The sequence below is a fragment of the Chionomys nivalis genome, chromosome 7 (genome assembly GCF_950005125.1).
Source record: "Chionomys nivalis chromosome 7, mChiNiv1.1, whole genome shotgun sequence".
Classification (NCBI taxonomy): Eukaryota; Metazoa; Chordata; class Mammalia; order Rodentia; family Cricetidae; genus Chionomys; species Chionomys nivalis.
Window position 1 is genome coordinate 3,368,110 of NC_080092.1, and position 16,156 is coordinate 3,384,265.

A 16,156-nucleotide genomic window follows, 5' to 3' on the forward strand; every position below is an offset into this window, starting at 1 on the left:
ATAGCCAGGAGGGAAAGGCATGGCTGATAGACAGAAAATGGGAGCCAGCCAGCCAGTCAGGGGACAGCCAGCCAAGGTCAGGGACCAGCCAGGGACCAGCCAACCAGGGACGGTCAACCAGCCAAGGTCAGGGACCAGCCAGCCAGTCAGGGGACAGCCAGCCAAGGTCAGGGACAGCCAGGGAGCAGCCAACCAGGGAGGGTCGACCAGACAGACACAGAAGTAGGCAAGTAGGACATACAAAATGGAAGAAATGTAAAAAGCCACGAGGCAAAACATGATGAAGAGAAACGGGCGAAATTAAGTTATAAGAGCTAGTGGGACAAGCATATGTGTGCATAAGGCCAAGCATTCATAACTAATAAGTCTCCATGTCATGATTTAGGGACTGGCGGTCCAAGAAAGCCTGCTACATATGATGCCCAATATGGGGTTCATATTTCTATATAGGGCCTGAGAAACCTGGGGGGTGGGGGGGGCACAGAGAAAAAGGAAACGTCAAATCAGACATTTTCTTCCACCATATGAATCCCAGGGACCAAACTCAGGCCCCCCATGTTGGTCAACCACCTTTTAGTGTATGTCCTATAGCACTGTCTACTCATGGTCTTGTGCGGCCAGCAGGACTATTTATTTCTAGAACTTTTCATCATCCCAAACAGAACCTCCTTCATTAAATAACTCCCCCAGTTCTCCCTCCCCCAGCCTTTGGGAGCTTCAACTTCTGTCTGTACACTGGACTATTCCAAGCACCTCTGTCAGTGGCTCTATGGTATTTGTCTGTTTATGACTTAGTACAATGTTTTTGAAGGTTCTTCAACATTATGGTATGTGTTAATGTATTAGTGTATATAACTCCTTAGTTTTTCTTTGACTGTTGTTTTTGTTTTGTTTTGAGACTATGTCTGACTCTGTAGCCCTGGCTAGTGTGTAACTTGGTATGTACTCCAGGCTGGCTTCAAACTCACAACATAGCTGAGATTAACTAATGCTTCTACCTTCTAAGTGCTGGAATTACAGGAATACAATCTAACAATCTAACGATTCTTCTCTCTCTCTCTCTCTCTCTCTCTCTCTCTCTCTCTCTCTCTCTCTCCCCCCCCTCCCTCCCTCCTTCTCTGTCTACCTCCCCACAACCCAAAGACTTGCTATATTTATACTAACCTGGCCTGGCACTCCGTTATGTAGCTACCCTCAGACTTCCAATCTTTCTGCCCCAGCATCTGGAGTGCTTGTATCACAGGCATATACCACCACGCCCAACTTTTCACTCCCCGTGGCTATGTGAAAAAATTGGAAACATGCTGAACAGTATAGAAAATAGGAATATGTATGTGTATATATATATATATATATCATTCCTGTTATTTTTTGCATGTGTGATGTGTAAGTGGTACATATGTATTGTGTGTGAACATATAGGTATGCACATGTTCATACACATATGTGCACCTGTGTACATACAAAGAGGCAGAGAAGGATGCAGGGTGTCATGTCTCATTGCCCTCTACCTTAGTCCTTTGAGACGAGGCTGGCAGTCAGCAAGTCCCAGCAATCCGCTAATTTCTGCCCAACACAATACTGGCATGACAGCTACACCGACTTTTTACATGGATCCTAGCTATTTGAACTCAGGTTCTCATGCTTGCATGGGCACCTAGCTATCTCCCTAACCCCAGAAAGCAGGGCTTCTAAAACTCACAACTTGTCTCCTTTTAGATGGTATTTCATCTTCTCTGAAGAGACATATTCATCCTGAGAGGAGTAAAGGGCCCATAAAACTTCCACGCTGATAATCATGTCTAAAAATTGACAACTCAAGTCAATATGAGCCTTCATTCATGACACATCAAAAATAAATACCTTTGAAAGAGCCAGTGGTCACAACATCCCCAAGAGACCTTAGTCCAGATATACCAGACTGGGTATATATTGATATATATTGGGGGCCGAGCCTAGGCACAGGCTAGGCAAGCACTGTGCCACATCATGGAGACAGGACCTCCTCTGAACTTGCAATCCTCCTGCCTCAGCACCCAGACTTTAACATACCGGGAACTATTCATGTGTTCATGTCCCTTGCACTGGCACTGACTCTGTGTCACCAAGATGTCAAGGCTCCTCCCTGGACCCCTGAACATCCTCATAGTCTAGGTGCCCACGGGTTGAGGACTAGCATGCTTATAGCTCTCCTGTGAGGCCAGATATTCTTTACCTCTGCTAGCCACTCTGTCAGTAACCCTGGACACAGCTGGTATTCCCCCACGCCACACTGTGGGCAGACATCCTTCCGAGGCCTCTTTCACCAGAAGTAGATTTGCACGTTCATGACAATAACAGCAAACCCCAAGAAGGAACTGAAAGCCCGGCACAGAGGGGAGTGTGGCAGAGCGGACTTCCCCTCCCAACCAGGCTGTCCCGGCACATGCAGCTTCCTCAGAAATCAGTGTTCTATAGAAATGCAGTCACTGCCCAAGGGGACTCAGTGAATCAAAACATAAACTCTGCTTTGAGTGAAGTGCAGTGGACCATTTTCAAAAACCCCACCGAGGTCGCAGAAGCCAGTGCGTGCCCAGCTGGAAGGTATGGGAACAGCAGAGGGCAGGGGTGGCTTCCCAGGAAAACTAGCACTTTGCCTGAGTCATGATTTTGACATGGATGGTCCTTGGTCACCTCTAGGATGTACATACTCTAAGCTACAGGATAAGTGAAGCTGGAGCCTGCTCCTTCCCTCCCAGGAAAAGCAACAGGGCACACCACTGGGAGGCTTCACCAGGACTGTTGAGGCAGTCCGGGTGAACTGGGTAGGGAGCTCAAGGAAAGAAAATTTCTAAAGTGAATCCATTAAAACCACAGTGAGATAGCACTTCTTGTCCATTTGACCGGCTACCAGTTTCTGTGAGGGGTTGTTGTAGTATTTTGGTTTGTTTGTTTGTTTGTTTGTTTGTTTGTTTTTTCAAGACAGGGATTCTCTATGTACTCTTGACTGTCCTAGAACTCTCTCTGTAGAGCAGTCTGGCCTTGAACAGAGTTCGGCCTGCTTCTGCCTCCTAAGCACTGGGATTAAAGGTGTGTGCCAGCACCAGCTGGCTTTTGTCGGGTGTTTTAAGGCAAAGAAAGAGATATGGAGACATGAAGGAATAAGAGCGGGACTTGTTGAGAAGAAAGGACAGGGATGGGAATGAGTGAGACACACTATAGAAAGGGTCTGCTGCACTCAGCATCTGGAGGGTGTGAGCCTCAGCCTCTCTGTGCTGCTGAGTGGGATGCAGCACTAGGAGAACAAGGAATGCAGTGTTGCCTCCAGAGACTGCTCAGCAGGGGAAGGTGCTGACCTGCAACCTGAGTTCCAGCCCTGGACCCAGTGGAGGAAGGAAGAGAGAACTGAATCCAAGTTGTCATCTGACCTCCAAACACACAACGCTGCATCCCCATGCTCGCTCTCCCTCCCTCCCTCTCTCTCTCTCTCTCTCTCTCTCTCTCTAATTAAGTAATTTTTTTATTTTAAAAAAGGTCAGTGAGGTGGGAAATGATTCCACAGGCAAAAGTCCCTGCCACCAAGCCTGATCACCGGAGTTTGAGCCGCAGGACCTAGTTGGTGAAAAGAGAAAAACATTGCCCATAAGTTGCCCTTTGACCTCCACATGTACAATGGTGCATCTACACAGCATACAAATAAATATATAAAACAAGATTTTATATTAAACATAAGATTACCAAAAGATCCAGCCATTTTACTTCTGGGTAAGTAGCAAAAGAACTAAAAGCAAAAAAAAAAAAAAAGTACAAATACTTCCTCACCCATGCTCAAAGCAACATCATTTACAACAGCCAACGAGCAATCCAAGTGTTGACAAGGAAAAGAAAGTATGGTCTATCTATACGCTGGAATAGTACTCAGCCTTAAACATGCGGGCAGTGACATGCTGGGGTGGGTAGGAAGCATATGGTAAGTGGGGCCAGACACAAAGAGCAGTGTACAAACCTCACTTCCATCATTAAGACAAAAGCAGAATGGTGGCTAATGGCTGCCAGGGGCTGGGGACTGGAAGCTAGAACATAGAATCAGCATTTTAATAAGTAAGTCATTTCAATTGAGGAATACTGCCATGACGGGGAGGTATTTAATACCACTGAGTCTTTTTTTTTTTAAATATTTATTTCAGGTGTTTGCCTGCATGTATGTCTGTGTATGCTACATGTGTGCCTGGTGTTAACAGAGACCAGCAGAAGTGTCTGATCCCCTACAGTGGGAGCTACGAAAGGCTATAAGGCACCATGTAGGTGCTAAGAACGAAATCTGGGTCCTCTGCAAGAACAACAAGCAATCTACATCACTGAGCTGTCTCTGTCACTGAGCTATCACTGAGCCCTAAGCTGCAGGCTTTTAATGGTTAGGATGATATATTTTACGATACCTAGTTTACCATAATTGTGTATGGTGTGTGCATATGTGTGCACATGTGTGTGAGCGCAGTGGTGGAAGCCAGTAGCCAACATCAGGAGTCTTCCTCTCCTGCTGTCTACCTTACATCCCAGATACTCAATGCCAGAACTTCAGAAAAAAAAAAAAAATCCAAGAGTCCTGAGCAGAAATCCCAGCTCTGCTACTTGCTAGCTGGCTTAGTTTCTATTGGGTTTATTTGGCTCATGGTCCACTGAGGAAAAAGTCAGGGCAGGAACTCAGGCAAAGACAATGGGGAATGGTGCTTACTGGTTTGCTCTCCAAATCTTATTCAACATATTTCCTTACACCAACCCGGACCCATCCAGAGACGGCACCTCTCACAGTGGGCTGGGCCTCCCCTCACATCACTCATTAATAAAGAATATGCACACAGACTCGCCTACAAGCCAATTTGATGGGGGCAGTTTCTCAATTGAGGTTCCCTCTTCCCAGATGATTCTAGTTCATGCCAAACTGATAACAAACTGACCAGCACACTGCCCCAGGGTTCTAAGCCAGCAGTCCTAAAGACACCGTCAGGGACTCCACCGAATCCTCTCTGGATCCCTCATGTTAGATATCTGGAAATTAGCACCAGTGGGCTACTGGTAGACACTACTGTGACAAACCTGACCATGTTTTTCAAGGACTGTGGAAGGACTTTGAACTTTTGACTAGAAAAGTCATTAAGTGCCCAGAGCGTAATAAGTGACTGTGGGAATATGGCAGATAATGCCGAGAACAGTATAGCCAGTGTCGGATGGCTTGTGAGGTTTCAGAGGGAAGCAAAGCCTATCAGGGCGATTTATGTGACATTCTGAATTAAGACTCTGTGATTCTGGTCAGCTGGTTCTGAAGAATCAGTTGTGATTAAGAAGAGACCAACATCATGGAGGCCAAATCTTCAGGCTCAGCACACACTGAAGGAAGATAGAGATCATATTTCAAGTTAGGAACCAAGGCCCTGGGTGGGAGTCAAGTTTGATGCTAATAACCACCCTCTCCAGAAAATTTACATGGGGATCCCAAAAGAACTTCTCAATCCTTTCCAAGGATAGTGTGATCCATGACCTTACCTCCCAACATGGCTACACTGAGGGTCAAGCTCCCAGTATGTGAGCCCTTGGGAACACCCCCAAAGCACACCTGCTGCATATAATCATGTTGCTCTTGTCAAAATGTGATAAATTAGGGATCTCCAGGCTGGCATGACAGGTTGGTGGGTAAAGGTGCCTTGCCACCAAGTCAGACAACCTGAGTTTGATTCCTAATACCCACAACAATGATGTGGGAGTCCCCTCTGTATGCTGTGAATATGTTTTATTGCCATTTGTTAATAAAGAATCTGCTTTGGCTTATAGCAGGGCAGAATATAGCAAGGTGGGAAGGGAAATCCAAGCAGAGATAGAGGAGGAAAGAAGGCGGAGCCAGGGAGATGCCATGTAGTTGCCAAAGGAGAAAGCTGCCAGAACATTATTGGTAAGCCACAGCCTCATGGCAGTACACAGATTAATAGAAAAGGGTTAATTTAAGTTGTAAGAGCTAAGTAGGAATATGCCTGAACCATTGGTGTTGTTGTAATAAATATAGTTTCCATGTAATTATTCAGGTCTAGGCAACCAGAAAAAGAAAGAACAGCTTCTGTTTACACAACAGTGGAAAAAAACAAACTCCCACAAGTTGTCTTCTAACCTTCAAACATGAACAGTGGCACACATGCCAACCGCCCTCCCTAGGTAAACAGGTAAAGAGCATTTAATTCATGGTCCCTGTCTCCCCTGGAGGACACACAGCAGACAAATACCAAGCAGTTCAAGAGCCCTTCAGAGACTGAGCACCACCTAACCTCAGACAGAAGTCCCAGAACTGTAAGCAATACACTTCTGCCATTTGAAGTAAACAAGTTGCCAATTTTTAATGTTAAAAGAAAAATGCCATACCCCCAAAATTTTCATGAAGATGGTAAGTGAGCACTATAAGTGATTCCAAACTAACAGGTCTGAATAAGCACAGGCATCTTATTTAGAGAATACCACACACCAAACTCCCAAGTGATACAACAAAAAAGCTGAATGGCTTTGCACTTATTACATAGGGGACATCTGTAATGGGAAACATTCCACAAAGAAACTGCAGGCTCAATGACATTTCACTCAGGCCTAAACAACCAACAGTCCTTTCCACAGTTGAGAGCCCCTGAGACAACCCTACCATCTTATTTGCCTAAAGGCAGTCATATAACTGGATATAATAAATCATAACCATGGGGGGGGGAGAAAATCACAGGGTTGTCATATTTATTATACACAAACAAGCACTGTGCACATTGTTTTATGAGGCCAGACTAACCACTGTTCCAAATGAAGGAAAGGAAACTTTAAGAAAATAGATGGCAGTGGTGGCGCATGCCTTTAATCCCAGCACTTGCAAGGTAGGGGTATGTGGAACTCTGAGTTCAAGGCCAGCCTGGCCTACAGAGGGAGTTCCAGAACAGCCAGGTTTTTCTAGACAGAAAAACCCTGTCAAGAAGGAAAGAAGGGAGGGAGGGAGGGAGGGAGGGAGGGAGGGAGGGAGGGAGGGAGGGAGGGAGGGATCAAGTAAAAACTGGGCATGGTGGTACACACCTTTAATCCCAGCACTGGGGAGGCAGAGGCAGGCAGATCTCTGTGAATTCAAGCCAGGCTACTCTACAGAGAGAATTCCAGGACAGATAGAACATGGAATGACCCTGTTCCCCACCACCACTCAAAAGAAGGAAAATCAAGTAACAAGCAAGCTATTCCACAGAAATAGATGTAAAATCTTAAAAATCAAATTCAACAATACATAAAAAGAACCAGCTGGGTTTACTCTGGGAATACAGGAGTGGCCTAATAGAGACCTCAACTGCAACAAAATCAGAAAGCGAAGATGATAAAATGCAAACCAGATTAGGATAAAAGCTCTTAGCAGCTAGTTCCCTGACAGAAAGGAATATCAGTCCTTTGAGATCAAGATCATGACAAGGAAGCCCATATTTCTGCTGCAGTTTAGCAGCAAACTGGAGGGTCTGTCCAGAGCAGCAGAGCAAGAAAAGAAAAAGAAAGTTCATTACCTGCAAAGACAAAAAGAAAGCCGAGGGTGGAAGGACCCACGAGTAATCCCCGGATCCGTGAGGCAGGAAAAGAAAGATCTCGAGTTAAGCCTGGGCTACAGAGCCAAGCCTTATCACAAGAAAATAAAGACAAGCAGGCTAGGGAGACAGCTCAGCATAAGCCATGCAAGAGTGAAAGGGCCCGAGTTCAAATTCCTAGGGCCCATGTGTAAAAGAGCTCCTGTGAGGAGATGGGGGGAAAACAGGAGCATGGGTCAGGCAGTCTGGCACTCACAGCAGACAAATGAGTCTTCTCAAGCAGGTACAAAGGTGTCCTCTGACCTCCACAAGCATGCTATGGCACGCATGCCCCTGCATTCACGTACACCCAAAAGCATGTGCACATGCAGACAAACACATGTATATACACATAAACAAAATTTTTAAAAATTTAAAACAGGAAAAAGGAAGGAGGAGTAAAGCCAAAAACTCTACAAACTTCTAGAATTAACCAACAACTTTAGTAAGGTTGCTAGAAACATGATTAATGAACAAAAGGTAACAGCATGTCTAGGTACCAGTAAAAAAACATTGGAAACTATTTTTAAATGCTACTTTTAAAACCAAAACATTTCAAATATATAGAAATAAATCTAAGCAAATATATTCATAGATTCCATAAAACACTGAGAACTAACAGGACATCAATACGCAGGCTACCTAAGACTCACAGGCTGGAATATTCACTACTGAAAATAAGTGACTCCCAGACTCATCTCTGAATTCAATGTAATCCCAAGTGTGGTGCCAAGAGAGATTTTTTTTTTTTTGTATATGTGGAAATGGACAAGATGATTTAAAATGCAAAAGAAATCAAAGAGAGCCAAAACAATCTAAATTTGAAGGTGTGGAAATGGACAAGATGATTCAAAATGCAGAACCTAAGAGCAGCCAAAACAATCTAAAAAGATAAAACCCAAGATTTACACTTACCAGATACAAAGGCTTTTCTTAAAATCACAGCATAGGTGACAAGGTGCTGTCGCTAAACCCTCTCCAAAGGGACACAAACACTGTGTGATGGCCGAGTCACTAGAGCTAATGAGGGAGTCTCAATTGAGAAAAGGCTTCCAGAAGATGGGAATGTAGGCAGTCTATAGGACATTTTCTCAGTGGCCCATGGAGGACTGAAGGTGGGGCCACCCTGGGCCTCTGCATCATCTCCTGCCCTGACTTCCCTCAATAATGAACAGTGCTGTGGAGGTGTAAGCTGAATAAACACTTTCCTCCCCAGCTTGCTTTTGGTCCTGGTGCTTCATTACAGCAATCAAACCCTAATCAGAACATGCTGTCTACCTTTCCTCCTAAGGTGTCAATGACAAACCAAGGCATGATTCTGCCAAAGTTGACTCTGGGGAAACAATGAGTTTCTTGGGATTCCTTACAGTGTGTCCTTACAGTTACTTACTGTATGGGTTACTTACAGAGTTGCAGGTGCTTCTTCCCCAGCCCAGCGGGCCACCCCTGGAAAGCCTCTATCCAGCAGGCAAAGATGGAGCCTCCTCCTTTAGTTTTCCCCACAATCCACTGTAGCCCTTCCACATGCAATTAAGGCAGAGTTGCAAACAACAGTGGGTAGGGAGAGGCTGACTACTCGGGTGAGTATCTGCTGGCCCTCCCCACCCCTCCACGATGGGGTCTTACAGTCATTGGGCCCAGCTGTGATCACCCCTTTGCAAGGGGCAAGCTGACCTTTCCAAGTTGCCAATGTGCTTGCCTAGGAGGAGAGTCACAACAGTGCTATTGGCACAGGTTAAAAGACTATCCAGGTAGCTGGGCGGTGGTGGCGCACGCCTTTAATCCCAGCACTCGGGAGGCAGAGGCAGGCGGATCTCTGTGAGTTCAAGGCCAGCCTGGTCTACAAAGGGAGTTCCAGGACAGGCTCCAAAGCTACAGAGAAACCCTGTCTCGAAAAACCAAAAAAAAAAAAAAAAAAAAAAAAAAAAAAAAAAAAAAAGACTATCCAGGTATGATGTCCAGAAGAAAAAAATATATACATGGACTCTTGATTTATGACCAAAGGGATGTTTCAGGGCAGTTGAGGAGCAGCCAATAAACAGCTCTTCTTCAGTTAGACTTCCACAAGGGAAGAATAACAACCTAACCCTCACATATGCAGTACTCAGTCAGCTTTGTGACAATCCTCATGGTTTTAGAATAAGCAAAGATTTCTTAAGCAGATTCAGAAAAATTCAATTAATAAGATTAAAGATAAATTAGGCTATGAAAATGGAGTACCATGGGGTAGGGAGGCTTGATCCTAACTCAATGACATGATGGGACAGACTGAGTTGACTTCCCAGGAGTGGCCTTACCCTCTCTGAGGAGCGGGTGGGGGGAGGGTGGGGGGAAGTGGAGGAGTGGGCTGAGAGCAGGGAGGAGGAACTGGGATTGGTATTAAAAATTAAATAACTAAATAAAAATTTAAAAAAAAGAAAATGGAGGGGGCTGGAGAGATGGCTCAGCAGTTAAGAGCACTGGCTGCTCTTCCAAAGGTCCTGAGTTCAATTCCCAGCAACCACATGGTGACTCACAACCATCTGTAATGAGGTCTGGTGCCCTCTTCTGGCCTTCAGGCATACACACAGACAGAATATTGTATACATAACAAATAAATATTTTTTTAAAAAAAGAAAATGGAGCCGGGCGGTTGTGGCGCACGCCTTTAATCCCAACACTCGGGAGGCAGAGGCAGGCGGATCTCTGTGAGTTCAAGGGCAGCCTGGTCTACAGAGCTAGTTCCAGGACAGGCACCAAAGCTACAGAGAAACCCTGCCTCGAAAAAAAAAAAAAAAGAAAAGAAAATGGAGTACTTCCATCCATCAAAAGATATCATTATAGGGTCAGTTACAGAGTGGGAGAAGTTTCCTGTGACCTAGGAATAAAGAATTTCTATCTATAAACTATCAAAAACTCATACAGATTAGAAGAACAGCAACCCAAGGAAAAAATGGGCCAAAGTTTTGAACCTTATAAAAGAAGGTATCTGTGTGGCTAACAAGCCTGAGAAACAAGGTCAACACCATGGTCATCGGGAAATGACAAAGCCTGGAAGATAAACATAGTTATAAGCCAGGATGTGGAACCACCCCAGGTCTAGTACACCTGGACCACCTGCTGGCAGAAGCTAAACCTCAACCACAGTCTCCAGATCAGGTGTGTGAGCCCCATGACTCATGACATCCAAGACACATACACATCGAAAACACAACAGAAACAGTTCCAGAAGTAGTGCTCACAACAGCTCCAAAGAGATTAACAGGCTATGCAGCACTGACCATCAGTGGAGGCAGATCAGCTCCTGGTACCCAGCGGCCCAACAGAACCTCACAGAACAATGCTGAAACCACACACAGATGAGGAAATGAAGTTTCCTTCGAAATGAAGCAAAACAAAGGCCTGTGTGAGAAACGGGAGAAGCTCCAGGCAAGGCTGGGTGGCAAGCCCAAGACACGGGAACACGAGAGCCTAGTGGCACTAGTGACGCTAGTGACGCTGCACGGAGCTGCTTTGTGCTTCTGTGTATTACCTTGTAGTCAATGTTCCATCACAGTTGAGGTTACAAACACACACCGTGGGACTGAGAAAATGCTCAGTAAGAAAACTGCTTGCTGTACAAGCATGAGAACTTGAGTTCAGATACCCAACATCCTCAAAAAAAAAAGTCACTTTGCAGGCTGAACCCCGCATTTCAACATGAAAAGATGATCAGTGGGTAAAGGTGCATGCTGCCAAGTCTGAGTTCCATCCCTGGGATCTGCTACCATGATTATCTTCTGACCTGTATACTGAGGCCATGGCACACCAACCACATACACACATATAATAAAGCAAGCAAAGCGCTAGCCAGGTGTGGCAAAAGTTAGTTCTGTAATCCCAGAACTGGGAGACAGAGGCAAGGGGATCCCTGAAGTTCACCAGCCGGTTTAGCCACCTGGTGAGCTCCAGCTTTCATGAGGGAACAAATGAGGTAGAGAGCAGTAGGCACGTCCTCCACACACGCATGCACATGTGCACACACAGAATACTTCAGCATCCTCATCGGCACACAGGACAGGTCTCTAGGACTCTGGAAGGTGAGTCCCCACGACGTCCGCATGCTCAAATGTATTTCCTTGACCCTGGATCATGGTCTAAAAAGGACAGAGGTAAGTTATCAGTATGTAGGGGTAGAAACAACCTCCCTCGATTCTGACGAGGAACAGCAGACAACAGGCAGCACTATCTCATGCTTCAGGGATAGCAGGGAGAGGCTGGCCATGCCTGGTGTGAGGACACCTTTGCCAGTGGACTCAGTGCCAACCAAGGGACAGCAGGCTGCGATTTAAAGTAGAAACCCCTATTTCAACATGAAATTCCACAATTTTTAAATGTTAGAATCTTAAAAATAAGTGCCTAAGGAACCAAGTCACTAAGCTCAGTCGCCCTGTGCCCAACCCTGGAAGACCACATTCTCGGCTGTCACACATCCTTCAGTCAGTACTCTAAGGTGGAGCGTCTCTCTCTTCAGAGGGAAATGAGTTTGCTTTGTTTGTGGTGCTGGGGATTGAAACATTTGAGCTCACACGTGTTAGGCAAGCACCCTACCACTGAGCTGATGCCCAGTTGAGGAGGCCCAACTGTACACAGAGCTCATACAGCAGCCTCCTGGCTACCATAAGCCTGTATCATTATTCAATAAACAAGGACAGTATTGAAGATGACTGAAATGCGGACTGCCCTGAACCTGGGCCTCTGATTGCCTCATCTTACAATGAGGAAATATCAGGTCAGGGAGGAGATGTCCCCACGGGCTCCCGCCTGACACGTCACTGGGAAGGATGACAGTCCTGCCCAACTTAAGCCACAGGTCACAACCCCTATGCTACATTATGGGGTGAGGGGCTCATATCTACCCAATACTTCCCTCTGGATTTCACATTCCTGATTCTATCCCAAAGGACTTGATCTCAGTTGATAAACCACCAGCCCTGCTCCCTTGGGAGGCTTTTAATCACTCCCTGCAAGGGAAGAGGTCTTAATCAGCCAAGGCGGGGCTAGCAGCCAGTGAATGGTTAATTAAGGCAGCCAACAGAGATGACAATGAAACCCTGGCAGCCACCCCAGGGCTAAGCCAGTGCTCTGTTCCTGGCTTCTAATTGGCACAGGAGACAACAGCAGAGCCTGTGCCCACTTCCAGGCTACAGAGGGAAGCTAAGCTGAGGCAGGTGGGGCTGAGGGCTGAGGCCCTCACAAAGGCCTCGGGGCTTTCCTTGTTATCAGAGTCAAGAAACAAGAGACAATTCTAGTCTGTGAGGCCACAGGAAGAGCTAATCTCCCTGTGAGGCCAAGAGGTCAGAACTTGTGAAGGATGAGGTTAAGGAGAGGGCGAAAGTTCATGGAGCTGGGGAGGAAGGGTCACTCCTGAGCAACACAAGTCAGTGTCTCCCATGAGCTGTGGCACAACCTGCAACCACCCTCAGAGACCATGCGCTCCCTGGGTGCTAAGCACCAAGGCTCAGAGAGAGCACCCACAGGATCACAATCGCCCAAATACGGCTGGCCTCTGCAGCCAGCAGCTGAGGTCACCCACTGGAAGCAATCAAGGGCCCCAAGTAAAGATGGAAACAAAGAAAAAGTGGATTTAGCAAACACAGGGGACTCTGGGAAAATCTTACCAAGCAGCCCAAACACTGACCCACACCATATGTAGGCTTAGGATGCACCACCCCAGGAAAGCTTCTGAAACCCCACTATAAATCACTGCCGTCAACTTCTGAGGTGGGCAAGGTACCTTGCAGAAGCTGACTGAAAGACACTAAGGTCTTTGGCCCAGATTTTCTTAGGATTAGCCCCTCCTCGCCTTTTTTTGTTTGGTTTGGGTTTTGTCTGGTTTTTGAGACAAGGTCTCACACAGCCCAGGCTGACCTCAAACTTCTTATCCTTATGCCTTCAACTCCCTAGTGCTGGGATTTTAAGTATGCACCACCATGCCTGGCTCTCTTGCTGGCTTAAAGGAGACCTGGGGGTACTAAAGACAATTGTGTGTGAAATTCAGCAGGGAAAGGAATTCACCCAAGGCACAGTCTCTTGATCCACAGAACCACATTCATTTCTGGAAATGAGCTACTCATTAGATAAACAGGAATCAAAGGTTTGCTGAATTGCTCAGAGAAAATAAAGAAGGCCTAGAACTAGGGGTGGTGGTACCCACCAGTAACCCAGCGCAGAGGAGGCTGGGGCAGGAAGATTGAAGTTCAAGGTCAAAGGCTGAAAGTCCAAAGCAGACAGCCTCACTTGCTTGGCCAGAGGCCATATCATACCATGGCATCTGACAAGACTGTGTGGACAAGGTACACAGGAAACCCTGGTCTCAAATAGAGGCATTGGCCAGATGTCCTCAGACACCCCCACCACACACACCTGCTTTGCCTTTCTGGTGTGTGAATGGCCAGTGGAAAGAGGACACATTTTTCCTCAGCAGTAATGCTTGCATTAGTATGAGTACAAGAAAGAGTTGGGAACTGGAGGTAGCAGGCAAAAGAAAGGTCTCAAAAACTCTGCCTTTGAAACATGAAGAATGGAGATATGCCCAGTCATCTCTGTATGACAATATATTTTCAAGCTCATGGCCAGAGCAGAACATTCACCTGGCAGGCTTCCTCAGCCATACAGTGGGAGCAGTAAAGGCCTATGTACTTCTGGAAAGCGGAACGAGTTAGCGTGCATCCAGGATCATCAAGGGCCAGAGCCCCACTAAGCACCAAGTGTTCCCTGTTTTCAGGGACAGTATTTTACAACACTGAAATGGATAACAGCACGACTCTGAGCTCGGAGACCTGCGGGGTTTCTGGTGCTGCTGAAGTCATTTAATTACACAATGTCATGCTATCCCCACGCATTGAATTCAAGCAGATTATTAATTTCGCAAACACTGCTACACCACACTGGTAGAATCAGCACTGTGGCTGTAGACAGCCAACCCCAGAGGAGATGGTGACTATTGGCTCTGGGAACCACATACAAAAAATGACTTCATTTAGATTAAGGGGCTAGACAGCCTAGACTGTTTTACCTCTGTTTTTCACTCTGTGAATTTCTAAGTACACAAGCACAGGCCTAGGCCCACACGAAGAGCCTGCTATGGAAAAGACAGACAAGCAGCAAGGCAGAAGTGGGCATCAAGTACCTGTCTCAGTTTTGCTGGCAAAGCCCGCCGCCTGCTTGATGGCTGCTGCTGTAAGCGCTAATCCTCGGCTCCTCTTCATGCCATGCTGAAGGACGGCTTCAAACTGGGCACACAGACAGGTCACCCTGCAGGAGAAGCAGGGACTCGTCAGTCTACATGGGAAGTGACATCAGCAGAGTGGGGTCCAGCAGTGCAGGTGAGCCACCAGGTGTGACTCCAGAAGACACCTGGATTTACAGACCTGGAAGCTCCAAAAGCCCCACCCTATTTTTGTTTGATTCAAGTCAGGGATGCCCCTCAGGACCAGTGCTGGAAGAACAGGGGAAAGGGTGCCAACCAGAAGGTGATGCAAAGCCAATTTAAAAACAAATCAGTCCTGTGGGAACTGCATTCAATTCACAAGTCTCAACTCTTAATTCACATCACGTAGTTTACAAAGCACAAAGCTAGATGACATTTTCAGAGGCTGAATCCAGTAGCCTGCCAAACCAGAAACACTCTAATTTCATGGCCTGTTACTTACTGTCATGTGAATTCTTGTTACTTATTATATTATAAGAGATTACATCGTGAATTCCTATCTAGAGGTGACAAAATTTTCAATTAAGTTACAATTGCTGTGCATTTAATTGAATTTCTCAATAACTGAAAAAAAATGGGAGCTTCTGAGCATGCCCGTGGAGAGATGAAGTCAGGGAAATCACACTGGATTCTCAGGTCCTCCCTAGGTTCTTGGCCCATGCTTTCTGAGCCCTTCCATTCACAGCCAGTGATAGCTCCGATATGCCAGGCCTTGTTCTGGGCTCTGGGAACACAAAAGGTGGGGGAAAAGGTGGAACACAGTGACACACACCTGCTGTCAGGTCAGACAAGGTTACAGAAAGAGAGAGACAGAGAGGGAGAGGGAGAGGGAGAGGGAGAGAGGGAGAGAGGGAGAGAGGGAGAGAGAGAGAGAGAGAGAGAGAGAGAGAGAGAGAGAGAGAGAGAGAGAGAGCGACCAGATAAGGTTACTTACTGAGACCTGCCTCAAAATAGATAGATGGATGGATGGATGGATGGATGGATGGATGGATGGATGGATGGATGGATGGATAGATAGATAGATAGATAGATAGATAGATAGATAGATAGATAGATGATAGATAGATAAACAGGCAGAAAGATAGAGTGATTTAAGAAAAGAAAAGAATCACAACAGAGTAGGAGACACAGAAAGGGTCCTACCCCAAAGCCTCTGCACTGTTCTAACTGAGAAAAGTAAGGCCAGAGACCACATGAAACATTTCAGTGCCTCAGAAACTGAAAGAAATTAGACCAGGGTGGCATGGGGAATGGAAATAGGCACAGCCCAGCCAACATTCTGTGATCGGATGGCAGTAGCCTTGGAGTTATTACCTCAATATGACAA

At 46.2% G+C, this 16,156-nt stretch overlaps 1 protein-coding gene across 4 annotated transcripts in view; it reads right to left on the reverse strand.

Moving 5' to 3' along the window:
- Snx29 (sorting nexin 29) overlaps window positions 1-16,156 on the reverse strand; it is a 401,413-nt gene that overhangs the window by 353,232 nt on the left and 32,025 nt on the right. For 2 of the 4 annotated variants that reach the window (XM_057775566.1, XM_057775567.1), the window contains one exon: window positions 14,749-14,873. The exons of 1 other annotated variant lie outside the window; for it this stretch is intronic. In XM_057775566.1, coding sequence (XP_057631549.1) covers window positions 14,749-14,873 — 125 coding nt within the window. Of the gene's footprint in view, window positions 1-7,541; window positions 7,596-14,748; window positions 14,874-16,156 lie in introns of those variants that run through there. One more of the 4 variants, XM_057775569.1, reaches the window with a different exon arrangement.